The sequence below is a fragment of the Calidris pugnax genome, unplaced genomic scaffold (genome assembly GCF_001431845.1).
Source record: "Calidris pugnax isolate Ruff unplaced genomic scaffold, ASM143184v1 scaffold190, whole genome shotgun sequence".
Taxonomy (NCBI): domain Eukaryota; kingdom Metazoa; phylum Chordata; class Aves; order Charadriiformes; family Scolopacidae; genus Calidris; species Calidris pugnax.
Genome location: NW_015090924.1, coordinates 100589 through 120862, shown reverse-complemented (window position 1 = coordinate 120862; position 20274 = coordinate 100589). Strand labels below are relative to the sequence as shown.

The following is a 20274-nucleotide window of genomic DNA, read 5'->3' as shown; positions in this document are numbered from 1 at the left end:
ATGGATATTCTTCACCCAAAGGGTTATCAAGCCTTGGCAGAGGCTGCCCAGTGCAGTGGTGGAGTCACCATCCTTGGAGGTATTTCAAAGCTGGGCAGACGTGCTGAGGGACATGGGTCAATGGTGGTTTTTGTCAGTGTTGCATTGATTGTTGGACTTCATGATCTGAAAGGTCCCTTCAAACCCAGACAATTCTATGATTCTATGCTTCTAAGTCTCTGAAGTGCTTTCTTGTTTTGGTGACAGAGGAGCTGTAACACATGGTGGGACGATCCGTGTGGTAGGACGATCGTTGTGGCAGAGACTGGTGAACAAACTGGTGGGCACTATCCCTGGTCCCAGCACCCCGCTCTGTGGTAGCTCTCTACCACAGGCAAGAGGACAATAAGCCACTGAGCCCTGAATGTCCCAGGCTGGTCAGAAGACACGTATAGATTGTACACCTACTGCTGCACACCCACCGAATGGGTATAGAATGTCCTATAGGTGAGCTTCATTGGAAGAAGGGGTTTTCTCTCCTCACTGAGGGCTGAAGAGTGACAGGTCAAGACATGGGCACTTTGGTGGAAGGTGCTTTGCTGCTCTTCTGCAGGGGAAAAGCTCACTCTCAACTCCGTTTCCCCACAGCTCCCTTCAGCATTTGCCCAAGATGTGGGTGGGAGGAGTGTGTGTGTGTGTGTCTGTGTGTACAGCGTAGTGAGGCATTCATCACTTTATATTAAGACTGGGGTGGTGAAGGATATCCTCCTCATTGCTACAACAGTCATCTGTGTAAAATTTGAGTAGGCACAGAGTCCTCCACCCTTCCCTTTTCATTTATTTTCCTTTGATTGTCTTGGTGGCCATGAGCACAGCTTTTTCTATCGCTCCTGACTCAGAAGTGACCAATGTTATCAGGACTGGAGAGCCAGCTCTCCCAACCAGGAGTGGGGAGCACCAGGCCATTTTCCATACTCTCATCTTTCCCCCTTTCTCCTCTCCCACTCATCCAACCAGGAGCAGCTGCAGTATTCCCTTTCAGCCAGAAGGGAAGAGGGGCAGACAGCTGTCACGCTATGAATCAGATTTTAAACTGTGGTTTGGAGGGGAAGATTTCAGCTTTATTTCCCCCTTGCAGAACAAAGAGCATCTGTTTTTGACACTTTGCAGTTTTATGCTGATCTGGGAGTTTGACTTGCAATTACAGATTCCGTGTTGGGAAACCGAACTCAAATAGCCCGTGCAGAATATTCTCCTGACGTTTTTTCATTGATTAGGTCACTGGGAAATTAAATCTGAATTATATATGAAAGAACAGAATGTTTAAATGAGAATGAGAGCTGATATGTGCAATTCTCTTCGGTCCTGTACATGGTGTGACTAGAAACGCTACAAGCAGATAGACTGGTTATTAGTTTTATTGTTTTATGGAATTTGAAGGCAGTGAGCAGGCTTTGGCTTGAAAAGCATTCATGTGTGCTGCAGTAGTGAGGGGTAGAATGGTTTCTTGGACACGCTGGGAACCGAGGGAGCCAAAAGTGAGTCACATGGACGACTGCAGACATCACATTTAATTGTGTAATAATACTACGGCGAGCACAATTGGAGCAGCCTCGCTGACCTCACGGCTGAAAGCACTATTTAAGATCTGGCTACCAGATGTTCCAATAGGATCTAGGCAGCAGCTAGCAGAGGTTACCCTGAGTGTTTTAACAGGGAATATTTACAGCCTAATAGTTCGGAAGGGATGATCGCGCTAATTTTCTTTTCTGCCCTGCTGTGGGACAAGGCTCAAGCGTGGGGATTCAAGGACGGAGTGCTGCATAACTCTATCTGGTTAGGTAAGCAATAATTAAATCAGGAATGTTTTGCTGCAAAAGTCACTGTGTTTGCCTGACAGAACAAAGATGAGCACCTAGCAGTACAAAATTGATCCATGCACTAACGCTAGCAAATCCCTTGTGTTATTCTATCGTTTTATCTGAGTAGTGACTGTAAGTTTTGTCCTTATGAGCTTACTGTTTTGTACTATTTCTCTGAAGTGCAGGGAAAAAAAAAAGGAAGGGAAAAGTAGGTATGGAATATTTAATCTGAATGTATTTTCCTACGGCATGAGGTAAAGTGAAAACAGCATTAAATAGTAGTTGCTTCTAATGAGGGAAAATGAGTATGAAAAGAAACATTTGCCAAAGGAATGAATTACTTTCTGCATGAGCATGCTTCAGATGCCTGGGGTCCTACATATGAAACTAAATGATCTGGAAATAATAGCGATAATATTTCCTAGGTTTCTGGGAAAGTACAGAAATGTATACGTTTTGGACGTTGGTTTGTTCACTTCATTAAGCAGTGGAGAGAATATTCCAAAAGGGCTATAGAAAATGCTGTGTGAATAGTTTCTTATACTTCAAGTGGGTTTAAATAGCTCTTAGAGTTCTTTTATAGGTCTTTATAGCTGTCCAATGCAACAGAAAACCATATTCAGAATGTAGTCACATAAAGGATGCCAAAACAGAAACATGCACTGAGTGCTCTGTTTTGTAGACAAATATTTACAAATGCCTTTATCCTGGCTAGAATGCGGTGTATTTCTTTAAGGATTTGAAGGACCTCCTGTAGCTGGTGCACGTTTCTGGTGTGCTTCGATGTTTCACGAGGAGTTGGGGCCATGCTCTAATAGCTGCTGCTGCAGCGACCACGTGGCTCCGGTCCCTTCCCAGAGGACCGTGTAAACTAACAGGAACATAAATGAGAAGGAGAAGTGATCTGTGTTGCTTTCCATTTGACTGCACATTTTTAATGACTTCTCTTTCTTTCTGAACGTGGAATGCGCCTGCTGCGTCCCGTGGTGGGTGAAGGTGCTCAGGTAGGGGCCAGCTCTGAGGGAGGACAGCTTGGCAGCTTCATGCACCACCACATCAAGGGGCTGCTGCTCCAAAAACATGATGACAGAGAGAAGAGGTTTGTGTGAGAAGCAAACAAAGCTTGTGCTTCTGGCTGGAATGAGAGGTGAAGCTCCATCTTGAGTGCTGTGTCCTTCACGACAAAAAAGACATTGAGGGGCTGGAGCGGGTCCAAAGAAGGGCAACAAAGATGGTGAGGGGTCTGGAGCACAAGTCTTGTGAGGAGAGGCTGAGGGAGCTGGGGGTGTTCAGCCTGGAGAAAAGGAGGCTGAGGGGAGACCTTCTGGCTCTCTCCAGCTCCCTGAAAGGAGGGTGTAGCCAGGGGATCGGTCTCTTCTCCCAAGGAACAGGCGATGGGACAAGAGGAAATGGCCTCAAGTTGCACCAGGGGAAGTTTAGGATGGATATTGGGGAAAATTTCTTCTCCCAAAGGGTTGTGAAGCCTTGGCAGAGGCTGCCCAGGGCAGTGGTGGAGTCCCCATCCCTGGAGGTATTTAAAAGCCGGGCAGATGTGGTGCTGAGGGACATGGGTCAGTGGTGGGTATGTCAGTGTTGGGTTGATGATTGGACTCAATGATCTGAAAGGTCCCTTCCAACCCAGACAATTCTATGATTCTATGATTCAAAGTGAAGGGTACGTGGCCACGCACAGGTCCTGCCTGTGGTTTAACCAGTGTCACACTCCCTGGAACAGTGCTCTCTTCTAGAAAGTAGAAGCTCCATTCCCAGTGGAGCATCTGGGAGGTCCAGACTGTGGACTGTCCCTGTGATGAGCCCACCCTGATGCCAGGAAAGAGAACTCAGGCACACACCAGCCCACAAAATGGGTCCTGGGTGTTTTATTTACCAATATTGTCATATCCAGATTAAATAAAAACAAACCCTGGGGTAAAAGCTGATGACTTGCTCTAAACAAACACACACAAAATCTGGAAGGGCAGAGTCAAATTTGAAATAACCACTTTGCTTTCTTATATCCAGGGCTCTGCTGAAGCTCCTTTAGAAATGCACCATCTAGTGTAGCTACAGCAATAAGATTATTGAAATAGCTCAAAATGCCAATGGAATTCAGCTACGTTATCTATAAAGGAAGAAAAATTTGGCAAAATCACAGCCATGCAATTTATGCATCTTTTTATTTAAAAAAAAAAAAGAAAAAGAGAAGTGTCAATTGAACAGTAAAACAAGTAACCCCAATCTCATACTGTCTCTCCACAAGTGTTAAAGCAAGACCCTCTCCCCTGAATAAAGCCTGGGAACGCGCAGTGACATCTGAGCTTTGCTCATCTCATACAATCATAGAATCATAGAATGGTTTGGGGTGGAAGGGACCTTAAAGACCATCCGGTTCCAACCCCCTGCCCTGGGCAGGGACACCTCCCACCACACCAGGTTGCTCCAAGCCCCATCCAGCCTGGCCTTGAACCCCTCCAGGGATGGGGCAGCCACAGCTTATCTGGGCAACCTGGGCCAGGCTCTCACCACCCTCACACCAAAGAATTTCTTCCTAATATGTAATCTAAATTTCCCCTCTTCCAATTTAAAACCGTTACCCCTTGTCCTGTCACTGCAGTTCCTGACAAAGAGTCCCTCCCCAGCTCTCCTGTAGCTCCCTTCAGATATTGGAAGGCTGCTGTAAGGTCTCCCTGGAGCCTTCCCTTCTCCAGGCTGAACAACCCCATCTCTCTCAGCCTGTCCTCACAGGGGAGATGCTCCATCCCTCTGATCATCTTCATGGCCTTCGGCTGGACCCATTCCAACAGGTCCATGTCCTTCTGTGTTGAGGACTCCAGAGCTGGACACAGTACTCCAGGTGGGGTCTCACAAGCACATCTCCTCCTCTTCTGATAAAGCATTCTCAAGGCCAAACTGAAAACAAAGGGCCGTTTTCCATTTTACCTTTCTTCCTCAGCGAATTGTTAGCACAAATATAAAATCTTCAATTAATGCCAGTCCAGAAATACTCATGTCTTTTACTTCTTTTCTTGTTACAAAGCAACGTTTGTTTCCTTAGTGAGTGTCCAGTCCTGCTGCAGCTGACGGCCGCCTTCCTGTCCGTGCCCTTCCCGTGTGAATGGAACTTTATTTCTTGCTCATTTCTCTCACGAGGGTATTTCAACCAAAGGTTTATTGTGAGCTGAGGGGAGGATGGGAGCAGTCTTGACCAAAGATGCTCAAGCGTTTAGTCGAGTGCCAGTTCTCAGCAACACAAAGTAGGTTTCCCAGGAGAACAGCCACGCTTTTTGTGTTCAGAATGTCATCTCTGTTTGCACACCATGTGTCAGTGCAGTTTAGGGGATGTGCCCACCCCATTTTTCCTTCAGAGGCCCATGCCAGCAATTCTACGTGGCCATCCTCTGCTTGAAAGTTAAATATCTCCAGTCATTTAGCATTTGGTGTATGTGTCATGCATATTCAGGGCACTGCGTTAGGCCAGATCTCGTTCTTACCGTGTTTGTAGAAGAGATGGGCTACATTTTACCATCTCCCACCGCTGTCGGTGAGTAGAATCATAGAATCATAGAATGGTTTGGGTTGGAAGGGACCTCAAAGATCATCAAGTTCCAACCCCCCTGCCCTGGGCAGGGACACCTCCCACCACACCAGGTTGCTCAAGGCCACATCCAGCCTGGTCTTGAACACTTCCAGGGATGGGGCAGCCACAACTTCCCTGGGCAACCTGTTCCAGGGTCTCACCACCCTCAGAGTAAAACATTTCTTCCCGAGATCTAATCTGAATCTTTTTTCTTCCAATTTAAAACCGTTTCCCCTTGTCCTATCATTACACCTCCTGGCAAAGAGTCCCTCCCCAGCTCTTCTATAGGCTCCCTTCAGGTATTGAAAGGCCACTATAAGGTCTCCCCGGAGCCTTCTCTTCTCCAGGCTGAACAACCCCAGCTCCCTCAGCCTGTGGAGGATCACTACTGTCCTTGCAGGATCCTGCTGCCTCTGGGCTTCAAGGAGATATTTTAAGAAATGTGAGTTGAAGGAAACATGTCCTGTCAGCCAGGTAACCCACAACCTTCTGAGTCAGAACCAAAGAAGTGAGAAATCCGTGGAGAAATCCCTGGGAGAACAGTCTCAATATGCTGGTTTTCAGGCAAAGAAAGGTAGAACTTTGCCGAAAGTTCTCACTGTTGTGAGAGGAGGAGGAAACTTCAGGCAGGTCAGATGAAGAACAGAATCCCTGGTTGGAAAAGGTGCTGAGCTGAGGCTGGGACACGTTGTGCTCTGTAGTGCTGGCCCCGTGGTGTATGGACATTCTGGATTTAGAGTGGGAGGCAAGCACTTGTGAAAACAGAATTTCATGCAAGTTTATCTACATGGCCAATAATATCACCTCCATAATGACTAAGAGTAATTTGTGTGTGTGTGTGTTCATGTATGACTCTGAATTGTGTATATATGTATATACATATAAATATGTCAATGTATATTAATAGTAAGTAGGTGCAATGCTTTGCCCTAGGTCTGGTTTTGCTGATGGAGTTTATCTTTCTGCTCATCCCCCAAAGTAACTCAGAGGGAGGGGGAAAAAATGCCTGTGAAAGGTCTGATGGGTTGATTAGGATATGCTGTTAGGGAATACTGTACTCCCTGACACCCAGCCAGCATCAAACCTCAAAGCTTGGCGACGTACCTGTGTGACAGTGACACAGTGACATTTTAGTGTCAATAAGTGGAGGAAGATACCTTTTGAGGAATAAGGTGAAATAGTCAGGAGAACAACTAAAAATGGTGAGTTTTTACTGTCAGCTCCAAGGGTGCTGAGCCTGAGCCGTGGCAAATCCCTGGAGGTACATCCAGCAGCAGTTCCAGCGTGGGCCTTGCAAAGGTGGATGCCAGAGCTTTTACCAGCAGACATCACTGACAATGAGCTTTAAGACTGCTCTTGCTTTGGCTGTCACTTGTCACCTTTGTGAAGGTGACAAACCTCAGAACTCAGCTGCCCTTCACTCTTTGACTCACTGGAGGTGGGGCAGCTCAGCTAATCCCACCAACTCCAGTCTCTGTCTTTTAATTCACTTTTCAGTTCAGTTCCCTTTGGGCTGCAGTGATCAATCATGTGAGTTCCAGGTTGTCCCCTGAGTGTGCAGTGACACTAAACAGGGAGCTGTTTTCTGTCGGCCTCAGATTTTTAATTCATCCACACTGAATCCGATCCGATCATCCTGTAAAGAAGCAGTGGGTGGATTTATCAGGTTAGACATCATAGACTATTGAGTGAATGAAAAATAATACTTCCTACAAATACATTTTTAATTAAAGTAGATATTTCTTTTTTAATATAGCATACCATTATAGTGGCTGGAGAGCTGCCTGGCAGAAAAGGACCTGGGGGTGTTGGTCGACTGTCGGCTGAACATGAGCCATCAGTGTGCCCAGGTGGCCAAGAAGGCCACCAGCATCCTGGCCTGTATCAGGAACAGTCTGGCAAGTAGGGCTCGAGAGGTGATTGTCCCCCTGTACTGGGCACTGGTGAGGCCCCACCTTGAGTACTGTGTCCAGTTTTGGGCCCCCTACCACAAAAAAGACATGGAGGTGCTGGAGCGGGTCCAGAGAAGGGCGACAAAGATGGTGAGGGGTCTGGAGCACAAGTCTTATGAGGAGAGGCTGAGGGAGCTGGGGTTGTTCAGTCAGGGGAAGAGGAGGCTGAGGGGAGACCTTATTGCTCTCTCCAACTCCCTGAAAGGAGGGTGTAGAGAGGTGGGGGTCGGTCTCTTCTCTCAAGTCACAGGCGACAGGACGAGAGGAAATGGCCTCAAGTTGCGCCAGGGGAGGTTCAGGCTGGATATTAGGAATATTTTTTTCACAGAAAGGGTTCTCAGGCATTGGAATGGGCTGCCCAGGGAGGTGGTTGAGGCCCCATCCCTGGAGGTGTTCAAAAGACAGGTTGATGTAGTGCTGGGAGGTCTGGTTTAGTGATGGTGATGCTCCTTGTTTGTTGTGCGGGTGTCTGTTTTTTGTCAGTCAGGTTGACGGTTGGACAAGATGATCTTTGAGGTCCCTTCCAACCTAGAAGATTCTGTGATTATTCCATGGCTGTTGGTTGCTGCGATTCTTCTTTGCAACAGAACTGGCTTCTTGGGAGAGATTTTTCCAGGGAATACATCTTATCCCATGCCCATTCCCAGCAATGCTATGGAAAGCAGCTCTCGGTCTGCTGAGACCTGTTGTCAGCAAGATCATTTACTTCCCCGGGCGCCGGGCCAGTGGCTGCGGGTCCAAAAACCACATTGGCAAACGTCATGCTCTAACTAGTCAGGGTTCTCACCATCACTGACCACAATCCAGTGGTGACCATGGTTTTTTAAAAAAAAATATCCTAACCCAGCCAAAACTACTGGCTTTAAGTCTGTCCCTAGAAAAGACATTCTTTTTTTCCCATGGTGCAAATAACTACTGTGAAAAATGCCTCCCGTTTTGCATCTTTTTTTTTTTCCAGTCATTTTGCCTAGTGATAGCTACAGGCAGCCATTTCTCTCAGATTATACTAAATAAAAGAAAAATCTAAACACAAACGCCACTGAGTTTAAATATGCAGATTGGTTCTGAGACAGATTTCCATACATATGGCAGCAGACAAGTGAAACACGAAAAGATTATAAAACTCGCAGTAGTCCTGACAGTTTCTAGGTTTCCCTGGAAAGCTGCTTTATATTGTACTTGCAACAGCAAGGGAAAAAATAATGAAGAAAGTGTATTAATTTTTTTGTGCAGGAAAAATGTCAGCCAGCAATTGTTCTGGTCCTGCCCTTTGCGACACAAGCTCAGATATTTTTATTTCACATTTTTATTCCCTTCGGTTTCTGCCTCTCCTCTATCCAAGTAGCTCTGATTTAACCTCTCTGGAGATTCAAAACAAAGCTCTGATTCATCCTACGAAGGCACTGGGAGTTACATCCCAAAGAATGCTGTGATTGCGATCCAGAAGGAGCTTCCCCTGAGTCAGGATACGCGGAACTGGTGATGCTGACACCAGCTGATGGTTCCCATAACTACTGCCTTCTGAGTCGTCCTGGGGGACTCCTTCCCTGCATTTGTTGATTCTTCTGTTGTTCAAAACCTCACCAAGCTCTGACTAGCTCTGTTGTTCGACATCTCTCCCAAACAAAAACATACCTTTGGGTTGCAAAACCATGTTTTCGGGTTGGGAGGGACGTATTTTCCTGACAATCTCCAAGTGGCCCAACCACTAACTGAGAATCTGCTTTCTCGTCTCACCTGGAGGAGCAGCCCAAAGTCCAGGTGTCTCGGAGAAAGGGCTGAGAGCACCCCAGGAATGGGGCAGGGGTCATCTAGTCCGACCTCCCCGCAGTCAGCAGGGACACCCCCAACTAGACCAGGTTGCCCAGGGCCTCGTCGAGCCTCTCCTTGAATATCTCCAGGGATGGGGCCTCAACCACCTCCCTGGGCAACCTGTTCCAGTGCTCCACTACCCTCACAGTAAAGAACCCCCTTCTAATCTCCAATCTAAATCTGTTCCCCTCCAGCTTGAAGCCATTTCCCCTCGTCCTGTCACTACAGGCCTTTCTAAACAGGCTCTCCCCAGCCTTCCTGTAGGCTCCCTTCAGGTACTGGAAGGCTGCTATTAGGTCACCCCGGAGCCTCCTCTTCTCCAGGCTGAACAACCCCAGTTCCTTCAGCCTGTCCTTGTAGCAGAGGTGCTCCATCATAGCAGAGGTGCTCCATCAGCACCAGGTGTCCAGGTGTCTTGGAGAAAGGGCTGAGAGCACCCCAGGAATGGGGCAGGACGGGGGAAAATACTGAAATGGTTTGTTGCTTTGGTCCCACAGAGCGAGCGGCCGGAGTCTATCACAGGGAGTCGCGCTCCGGGAAGTACCAGCTCACCTACGCAGAAGCGAAAGCCGTCTGTGAATACGAGGGAGGACACCTGGCCACGTACCAGCAGCTGGAGGCAGCACGGAAAATAGGTTAGGAAAAAAATAAAAATAAAATCCCAGCTCTTTGCTTTTCACCCCGCTCATTCACGATGTTGCCAGGCTGGTATTTTTGTGAACGTCCTGAGCTCTAGGACTGGGAGACTTGTAAACTCCCTGGATTTTTGTCCAAGTTGCATGCGATTTTCTCCCTGTGGAGCTGTCGGGGATAACATCCACACTCACTGCTGCACTGCCCAGGCCGGAAGGGACCTCCAAAGGTCATCTAGTCCGACCCCCCCACAGTCAGCAGGGACACCCCCAACTAGACCAGGTTGCCCAGGGCCTCGTCGAGCCTCTCCTTGAATATCTCCAGGGATGGGGCCTCAACCACCTCCCTGGGCAACCTGTTCCAGTGCTCCACCACCCTCACAGTGAAGAACCCCCTTCTCATCTCCAGTCTAAATCTGTTCCCCTCCAGCTTGAAGCCATTGCCCCTCGTCCTGTCACTGCAGGCCTTTCTAAACAGGCTCTCCCCAGCCTTCCTGTAGCCCCCCCTCAGGTACTGGAAGGCTGCTATTAGGTCTCCCTGGAGCCTCCTCTTCTCCAGGCTGAACAACCCCAGCTCCCTCAGCCTGTCCTTGTAGCAGAGGTGCTCCATCCCCCTGATCATCCTTGTGGCCCTCCTCTGGACCCTCTCCATCAGGTCCATGTCCTTCTTATATTGAGGGCTCCAGACCTGCACACAACACTCCAGGTGAGGTCTCACCAGAGCAGAGTAAAGTGGCAGAATCACCTCTCTGGACCTGCTGGCAACGCATCTTTTGATGCAGCCCAGGATGGGATTGGCCTTCTGGGCTGCAACTGCCCACTGCCTGCTGCATCCCCCTGAGCTCTGCGTGCAGCCCCAAACCAGTAAAACCCAGTGTCGAGCTGTCTGGCTGAACTGGGAAGCAACAGTACCCCCCCCCAGGTACAGCACCTCGGGGCTGCTGGGGAAGGCGTTTCTCCCCGGGGAGCTTCTGTAGTAAATGTGCGTGGCTCTTTTTCATATCATCACTCAAGATGTTGTCATAAATGGTAATTCCAGCCATATTTGCTCAGAGAGAGAGAGCGAGCAGCGGGCTGGGAGTGAAAAGCGGAGCTGAGCGAGGGCTCTACTGTATTTCTGTCTGACTCCTAATAAGAAATCACTAATTCACTCAGAGCGTTGGGAAAACAATGGAAAATATCCCCCGCAAGTGGCAGGCTGCAGCGTTGAGTCAGAAGCTGGCTCTCAGCACCAGCACACATGTAAAAAGGGTACTTTTGTCTCTTCTGAGGAGCTCACAGTCCAAGGGCGCCGCAAATATGTTCCAGTCTCCGTGAAAACACTGAATTGGTCTCTATCAGACAGCGAATAACATTGCAATCCTTGGCCATAGTTGTTAAGTTCTCAGCCACAAAGCACATTAACAGGATCTTTTTGTTTAGCAAGAAACACTTGAGGTATGTCAGGTATTTAAATGGAAAGTATTTTTAGTAAAATCTTTCTTTTCTTAGCCGTCTTTTGTATGCAGAATTTTATTCGCTCTCAGAGATTAATGCTGCAAACTCTTGGGATATGATTGAGTAAACTCCTATGACTTCAAAAGGGAAATAAAGAATACATTTATATAACTCATCCAATATATGGTTTGATTACAAGTGCTGGTGCGACACTTAAAGTTCACTGCCTGGGAAACTATATAGTCCCTCTGCATCTGATTTTTGTTCTCAAATGAAGCGCCAATAATCATATTGTGGAGAACACAATGCAATTTTATAGTCTGTGCTTAAGAGTATCCTCTCAAAGTACTGTTCTTTCCTGTAGTTCAATTTCTGTTGGGCCAATTACACCCCAGTCGTCGATCAGCTCGAGTGAGAATTCACTTACTTGACTAAAAAGCAGAATTTATTGCTTAGGACTGGTTTACCACCTCCGTGTCACGTTTTCCCCCTGTTGCAGGTTTCCATGTGTGTGCTGCAGGCTGGATGGCAAAGGGAAGGGTCGGTTATCCCATAGTAAAAGCTGGAGCCAACTGTGGCTTTGGGAAGACGGGCATTGTCGATTATGGGATTCGCCTCAACAGAAGCGAGAGGTGGGACGCCTACTGCTACAACCCTCACGGTGCGTTTCAAAACAACCCTCTTGCTCTTCGGGTCTAAGATATTTTGCCTGTAAACAGAATAAATTTAGTGCTAACCCTCATTCCTTATGGCTGAGGTAGAACAACTTTTGAAAATGCGTGTCATATGGGAGTGAAACACCTGTCAGATCCGGCTCCCAGCAGCTCCGTGTGTGTGCCTGTGTGACTAGATGGAGAAAAGAGGATCCCCAGAGCAGATCTGGAGACATGGTTCTGTCATAGAATCATAGAATTTTCTGGGTTGGAAGGGACCTTTCAAGGGATCATCGAGTCCAAACATCAACCCAACACTGACCAAACCACCACTGACCCATGTCCCTCAGCACCACATCTGCCCGGCTTTTAAATACCTCCAGGGATGGGGACTCCACCACTGCCCTGGGCAGCCTCTGCCAAGGCTTGATAGCCCTTTGGGTGAAGAAATTTTTCCCAATCTCCATCCTAAACCTCCCCTGGTGCAACTTGAGGCCGTTTCCTCTTGTCCTGTCACGTGTTTCTTGGGAGAAGAGACCGACCCCCCCTGGCTACACCCTCCTTTCAGGGAGTTGGAGAGAGCAATAAGGTCTCCCCTCAGCCTCCTTTTCTCCAGGCTGAACACCCCCAGCTCCCTCAGCCTCTCCTCACAAGACTTGTGCTCCAGACCCCTCACCAGCTCCATTGCCCTTCTCTGGACCCACTCCAGCTCCTCAATGTCTTTCTTGTCTTGAAGGGCCTGGATGCAGCACCCAAGGTGGGGATGGGACAACTCTCCATTCCCCTCCATTCACTACCCAGCAGATGATTGAAATATTGACCTGGCTGCTGTTTCACTTTATCTTGACATCACTTCTTACATCAGGGAAGACCGAGAAAGTAGGCACCAAGAAAAGCATAGCTCAACTTTGTGCTCTGTTTGGCTCTCCCGCTGCTCCAAGTGTCCTACCCTGCCTGGCAGAGCCAAAAATTGGAGTTGTCCATGACGTCTGTACAGCTGTGCACATTTTGTTTGTGCTCTGAGGGCCTGAGCTTCTTGTTTATTTTAGCTGGGCAGTTGTTAATCAAATAGCTCTGTGGGGTGGGGGACGTTCACAGATGTTCAGAGCACAAAGAGAACTGTGAGGGAAGAACTACTGCATTCCTTATTTCTGCCTGGGAGCTGTCAGCCCGGCTTTCTCCTTTGTCAGCCTTCTCCTTTGGGCTGAGAGGTAGTTACTTTCCAGATGCACCAGAGGACAAAAGGGAAACCAGAACCACCAACACTCAGCAGTGTGAGTCACCCCCGGGAAGGGAAGGGATTCAGGCTTGAGGGACAGCCTGCTAAAAAAAAACCCCAACAACCTGGGAGATTTGTCTGCTCTGCAGGTGGGAGACAAGTAGCCCTGGGGGAGCAAAGACAAATCTCCGCTTGACCTGAGCCTGTTCTCTTCTCTGGGATGCTGGGGATGTCAAGAGGAACTTGTGGAACTGTTTGAAATCAACATCCAAACTAGGTCAGGAGCTGAAAAATACAGGAAGACGTAACTAGGAGGGTTAATCACACCATCCAGCTTAAGGGTCCTCACTCACCTGCCCTGAATCACCCTGAGAAGGTACCTCCCTCTCCCCCAGCTCTGAACGAGGGCAACTACTACAAATCCTGAAGTCAGGATCAGTTTGTCCTGCTGTCAGGGAGCTGGAACAGTTCAAACGGCCACTGAATTGAACCGGGATGAGCATTTTTCACCCCAAAGGAGACATTCCAAAGGGATTGAAGAGCTGTGAGTACAATGAAATGTGTGTGATCGCTCGCCTTTTATACGTTTTCTTGTGGAAGACGCACTTTTAAGAGGGTTTTGAAGAAGAAAGGATGAAACTGAGTGCCAGGGTGACTTGCAAGCACAGCTGTAAAGCTTACAGTGTGACACAGCCAGAAACCCCGAATGCCTTTTACATAAAACACTTTGCTCTGGCCCAAAGTTCCCTGAAGTCTTTCCCTCTGAATTCAGGGAGTTTGGGATCACGCCTCTGGTTTCCAAAATACCAGCTCCCAAAAGCTAGCAATGACTTACGTTTCTTGTGAATTCTGAGTGCTTAAATATCTGCAAAGTGCTATCATACCGGGTCTTCCCACGTGATTTTCCAGGGACCTGCTGGGTCAAAGCACACAGAGAAAAGCACAGAGAGAAAAGCACACAGAGATTTAAGCCACGGCCGTATCCAGAATGAATACTTAAACTCTAATGTTTCTATTTTTCTCTTAGGAAAAGAATGTGGTGGAGTCTTCACAGATTCAAAACATGTTTTTAAGTCGCCAGGATACCCAAACGAGTATGAAAACGAGCAAATTTGCTACTGGCATATTAGAGTCAAGTACGGACAGCGTATTCACCTACAGTTTTTAGAGTTTGACGTTGAAGATGACATCGCTTGTATGGCTGATTTCTTGGAAATCTATGACAGCTACGATGATATCAACGGCTTTGTGGGCAGGTAAAACGATTCGGGCTTTAATATGCAAATAATCAAATGATTTTAATTATTTTAACATTACTTCAGAAGAACTCTGTGTTGCCTTATCTAGTTACCACCTCTGATATGCCCATAACAGTAGGACCTGATTTATCTTCCCCGGCAATTTACTCTCATTAACACTGGCCTGCAAAGTGTTTCAGAAAATTGCTCTTTGACCCTTTCTGCTTTGTTAAATTGCATGCAAAAAAAAAGCTGCAAGGCTTTTTAGTTAGCTGCTTATCCTAATTCTCTGTCATTTTACAGGAAGAACTTTTAGCAATCTCGAACAGAATTTGCTTTAATTGAAAGGAGGGAGGTGGGGTGTTAAACTGCTAGCAAAAATGTATTTAATTACCATTTGCTACATAAGTATAACATTTTCTAACAAAACAGAACAAAACAAGTGCTGTATATCTTCTCTCTTACTACACTTAGTTTCCCTCTTGGCTTAATTCTCACTTTCTTCTCTTCAATGCCACCCTTTTGCTTGTCCTTGAGCAGTCATATTTTGGTACGAAGCACCTCAATTTTCCAGAGCAAAAAGTAAAGCAGAAAAAGTGATAAAAACCACTTCCCAATTCCTGCCGCTTTTCACATCCTCTCTACAAATCATGTGTAGCAGAGCAAAGATAGAAGCCATTTGTTTTGCCTTTACAGATAAATTTGACAATGTTCTTCCTTTCTTAGCCTTGGGCCATTGTTTTTTTCTGCAGCGCCTCGTTAAATTGCTCTTTTTCTTGTTTTGCATCATTTACTTCCTGCATATATCGGAAAATGTTTCCTGCATTTTTCCCTCCCCTAAACCTTACTGTAAGAGAATGAAAAAAATTCCTTAGGCAGTTGCTTTAACATATGGCAGAGAATCACATACACTGAATACCTATAATGAATACCTATAACCAGTTCAGGCCCGTGAGCCGCTGCTCAGAGCAGCTCCCTGTATAATCTATTTGCTGGGTCGTTTAGTCATGACCATTTAGTATAACATTTTCTAACAAAACAGAACAAAACAAGTGCTGTATATCTTCTCTCTTACTACACTTAGTTTCCCTCTTGGCTTAATTCTCACTTTCTTCTCTTCAATGCCACCCTTTTGCTTGTCCTTGAGCAGTCATATTTTGGTACGAAGCACCTCAATTTTCCAGAGCAAAAAGTAAAGCAGAAAAAGTGATAAAAACCACTTCCCAATTCCTGCCGCTTTTCACATCCTCTCTACAAATCATGTGTAGCAGAGCAAAGATAGAGGCCGTTTGTTTTGCCTTTACAGATAAATTTGACAATGTTCTTCCTTTCTTAGCCTTGGGCCATTGTTTTTTTCTGCAGCGCCTCGTTAAATTGCTCTTTTTCTTGTTTTGCATCATTTACTTCCTGCATATATCGGAAAATGTTTCCTGCATTTTTCCCTCCCCTAAACCTTACTGTAAGAGAATGAAAAAAATTCCTTAGGCAGTTGCTTTAACATATGGCAGAGAATCACATACACTGAATACCTATAATGAATACCTATAACCAGTTCAGCCCCGTGAGCCGCTGCTCAGAGCAGCTCCCTGTATAATCTGTTTGCTGGGTTGTTTAGTCATGACTATTTGTATTTTTTCCCAGGTTTTGTGGAGATGAGTTGCCAGACGACATCATTAGCACAGGTAATATATTTGTACTCTTTATGGTTAAAAAAAAAAATAAATCAGCCCGAATCACCTTTTGTCACTACTTTCTAATAATATATACAATCATAGAGTTGTCTAGGTTGGAAGGGATGATGCTCAAAGACACAAACTCTGCTTCATGTCGTAAACTGCTATTCGGAACTGCCAGCGTGCCCTTTCATCAATGCAATTGCTTCTAAATCATTACTGCCAGCGTGCCCTTTCATCAATGCAATTACTTCTAAATCATTGAATCATAGAATGGTTTGGGTGGGAAGGGACCTTAAAGACCACCCAGTGCCACCCCCTGCCCTGGGCAGGGACACCTCCCACCACACCAGGTTGCTCCAAGCCCCCTCCAACCTGCCCTTCAACCCCTCCAGGGATGGGGCAGCCACAGCTTCTCGGGGCAACCTGGGCCAGGCTCTCACCACCCTCACCCCAAAGAACTTCTTCCCCACATCTCAGCTCCATCTCCCCTCTTTCAGGGTCAAACCCTTCCCCCTCCTCCTAGGGCTCCCCTCCCTCATCCAGAGTCCCTCCCCATCTCTCCTGGAGCCCCTTGAGGGACTGGAAGGGGCTATAAGGTCTCCTCAGAGAGGAGGGGAAATAATAAATAAAGATAAAAGAGAAAAAGGCTAGTTAGAAGGTAACCAGGGTGCATCCTGGTGGCCTTCCAGAGGTAGTACATCTACGCACGGTAAGGATTTTTCACACAGCAGGTCTGTCATCAGGAACCAAGCCCTACCTATGCACACCATCTTCATGCTCCAATTTTCCCCATTTCCAGAGCAAGGATGGCAAGAAGAATTCCAAAGCCAGTTATTCTGTGTTAAACAGTAGGTCGAGGTCTGGTGACATGTAAATCAAAGGTACTTTTACCTCTTTTTTGCTCAAGTGTCACAAAGTCACTGTAGCCCAGATGTGACACGAGCTGCCCGTGCGGGGAAGTAGCCACATTCCCTGGGACAGCCTGTGCAGAAACTCACATTACCACGCTCCAGCCACAGCCAGAATCAGCAGAAAAAGAACAGAAAAGATGAATCGTGCCCTCCCTGACCTCCCAGTCTCCCCAGTAAACTGGTGGAGAGGAGCAGATGACACCAGTGGGGGAGTGATGCGCCAGGATGCGTCTCACACCTGGAGCGTGACATTTCCCTGGGCAGAGTGAAGCAGAGCAGCATTTTAAATAACATTTTGCAGAAAGCACTGGATACGGAAAAACTTTACCAACATCTGGGCTCTGGAAAGAAAGAAAACTTACAAAAATCTGCCTGGTTTTTCCTGGGGCTAATGGAACTGGAATCCTCCCCGGCCAAGGCTCAGAAGTAGACAGACCAAGTGAATTGCTCCAAAAATCTCAGAAGCAAACAAGAAAAAGCTCTTTAAAATATAACTCTGAAACACGCCACCCAAAAACCTAACGTTGGTTTTATTTTTTCTTGTCCCAGGCAATGTTATGACCTTGAAGTTTTTGTCAGATGCCTCAGTGACGGCTGGTGGGTTTCAAATTCGATATATGACCATGGACGTACCTTCAAAGTCAAGTGACGGAAAGAACACGACATCCCAAGGAAAAACAAACTTCTTATCTGGGAAATTTGGGATTATGTGAGAAGAGTAACGAGATACACTCATTAAGAAACTGGTTTTAGAACCCAGTTCAGATACCTTCAGATAAGACATTTTCTCCATACCTTTCTTTTTATTTTCTGCTTTTATGTAAGTTTTGTTAATAAAGTATACTATGAAATAAATTATAAAATATACTTACATGAATAATAGAAGACTATTTTTACATTACAAGTACTGTAAAAATCTGAAAAATTCATTGTTACCAAAGATTTAAAAAATATTTTTCTATATAAACTGCTCCTTCTCTTCATTTCTTGCACCATTTGAACAAAATTTTTGTGTGACCGTTTCAGTTATTTTTAAATTTGATATGCTGTTCTATGCTTATTTTCCTTTAGAGTAAGCTTATTTTTAAGGTACATAAATTAATCTTGTGGATGGCCCAGTGGCCACCCATGTAATTGTCTGAAGTCAGAAGATTGGGAAGCAGCACGAAAAGCACAGAATCAATTCCATGATCATCGTAATTTTTGTTGTGAGATGAATCACAAACCGCTCAATGAATTTTGTCAGGGTTTCCTCAGACGCAGAAGAGACGTTCGAGTTCCTTTTACTTCTCTGGTTTCGTTAGCAACGAATCAAATGAAGGACTTGGTAACGATAATAAAACTGGTGAGATGAAGCATCAGAAGCAGTTGGTGACCGAGTACCAGCAAAACCGCTCGGAAGACCCTGTCGAGATGCTGCATGTTGTTTACACGGGTTTTAAGAAGACTGTACTTTCAAGTTGATGAACAGGAATCATGCTCTGTATGTTTTTAACTTCAGTTTAAATTCCTCAGTCTGAAGCAGCATTAAAGCTACCTCTGTTTCAACCGTGTCCTGAGTTTCCAATGAATTCTCTTTATTTCTTTAGGGCTTTTTAAGAATTTGAAACGTTTTTCTGGACTGAAAGCAGTAAATAAGATCTGGTAAGATAAATATGATTCTGGGTGGAGAATGGATGGAGAGCAACCCAGAGAAGGGCTTGGGGGTGTTGGTGGATGAGAAGCTCAACAAGAACCAGCAACATGTGCTGGTAGCCCAGAAAGCCAACCCCATCCTGGGCTGTACCCCCAGCAGCGTGGCCAGCAGGGCCAGGGGGGGATTCTGCCCCTCTGCTCCGCTCTGGGGAGACCCCCCCCAGTGCTCCAGTGGATCTCCATGAGCCAGCAACGTGCCCTTGTTGCCAAAAGGGCCAGTGGAATCCTGCGCTGCATAAGGAGAAGTGTGGCCAGCAGGTCGAGGGAGGTCATTCTCCCCCTCTGCTCTGCACTGGTGAGGCCACAACTGGAATACTGTGTCCAGTTCTGGGCTCCCCAGTTCAAGAGGGACAGGGAACTACTGGAGAGAGTCCAACGTAGGGCAACCAAGATGATTAAGGGATTAGAGCACCTCCCTTATGAGGAAAGGCTCAAAGAGCTGGGGGTCTTTAGCCTTGAGAAGACTGAGGGGAGACCTCATCTATGTTTACAGGTTCCTAAAGGGTGGGTTGAAGGATGATGGAGCCAGACTCTTTTCAGTGGTTTCCAGCGATAGGACGAAGGGCAATGGACATAAGGTGGAACATGGGAAGTTCCAATCAAATATGAGGAAGAACTTCTTTACGGTGAGGGTGACAGAGCACTGTCCAGAGAGGTCGTGGAGTCCCCTTCTCTACAGATTTTCAAGACCTGCCTTGATGCAGTCCTGAGTGATGTGCTCTGGCCAATCCTGCTAGCAGGGGAGTTGCACTAGATGATGTCTAGAGGACCCTTCCAACTCTGTCAAATCCGCGAATCCGTGATGCTTCCAGCTCTGGGGCCACCAACAGCAGAAGGACATGGACCTGTTGGAGCGGGGCCAGAGGAGGCCATGGAGATGCTGGGAGGGCTGGAGCCCCTCTGCTGGGAGGACAGGCTGAGAGAGTTGGGGGGGTTCAGCCTGGAGAAGAGAAGGCTCCGGGGAGACCTTGGAGCCCCTTCCAGTCCCTCAAGGGGCTCCAGGAAAGCTGGGGAGGGACTCTGGATGAGGGAGGGGAGCCCTAGGAGGAGGGGAAGGGTTTGACCCTGAAAGAGGGGAGATGGAGCTGAGATGTGGGGAAGAAGTTCTTTGGTGGGAGGGTGGTGAGAGCCTGGCCCAGGTTGCCCCGAGAAGCTGTGGCTGCCCCATCCCTGGAGGGGTTGAAGGCCAGGTTGGAGGGGGCTTGGAGCAACGTGGTGTGGTGGGAAATGTCCCTGCCCAGGGCAGGGGGTGGGAGCTCCATGACCTTTAAGGTCCCTTCCCACCCAGACCACTCTATCACTCTATGATTTGCAGAGCGAAGCGGCTCTTGTCAGAGCCGGCGGCCACCTGAGGCGCGAGACAGACAGCCCCTCGCGCGCCCCTCCACCAATCAGCGGAGAGGGGCGGTGCCCGCCGGGGGGCGGTGCCCTCCAAGCGCGGGAAAGGATCCATCGCTCGGCGCTCCGCCGCGCGCGGAGAACGCGCGTGGCGCCGGTTCGATGTCCTCCGGCTCGGCCGCCGGCCCCGCCTCCCCGCCTTTCCCATTGGCTGAGCCGGCGCAGCCCCGTCCCGCGCGCCGCCGGTCCCCGCCCGCCGCCATCTTGCCCCGGGAGACGGCTGGGCTGTGGGC

The 20274-nt window shown here is 47.5% G+C and overlaps 2 protein-coding genes across 2 annotated transcripts in view; both read left to right on the top strand.

Annotated features, from left to right (window-relative positions):
- Nucleotides 1-1649: 1649 nt before the first annotated feature.
- On the top strand, nucleotides 1650-18471 carry TNFAIP6 (TNF alpha induced protein 6). Its single transcript, XM_014951338.1, has 6 exons — nucleotides 1650-1820; nucleotides 9680-9817; nucleotides 11751-11912; nucleotides 14151-14379; nucleotides 16003-16043; nucleotides 17498-18471. Exons 1-6 carry the CDS (start codon nucleotides 1727-1729, stop codon nucleotides 17659-17661), a joined length of 828 nt encoding a protein of 275 aa, XP_014806824.1. The 5' UTR covers nucleotides 1650-1726; the 3' UTR covers nucleotides 17662-18471.
- RIF1 (replication timing regulatory factor 1) overlaps nucleotides 18299-20274 on the top strand; it is a 38157-nt gene continuing 36181 nt past the window's right edge. The window contains exons 1-2 of the mRNA XM_014951336.1: nucleotides 18299-18397; nucleotides 19932-20125. Coding sequence (XP_014806822.1) covers nucleotides 18299-18397; nucleotides 19932-20125 — 293 coding nt within the window. The remainder of the gene's footprint in view (nucleotides 18398-19931; nucleotides 20126-20274) is intronic.

Excerpts from the sequence above, each read along its gene's own strand:
- TNFAIP6 (XM_014951338.1), top strand. The coding sequence starts at position 1,727 with ATGATCGCGCTAATTTTCTTTTCTGCCCTGCTGTGGGACAAGGCTCAA. Across the intron at positions 11,913-14,150 it reads CTACTGCTACAACCCTCACG|GAAAAGAATGTGGTGGAGTC; the intron begins GTGCGTTTCAAA and ends TTTTTCTCTTAG. Across the intron at positions 16,044-17,497 it reads AGACGACATCATTAGCACAG|GCAATGTTATGACCTTGAAG; the intron begins GTAATATATTTG and ends TTCTTGTCCCAG.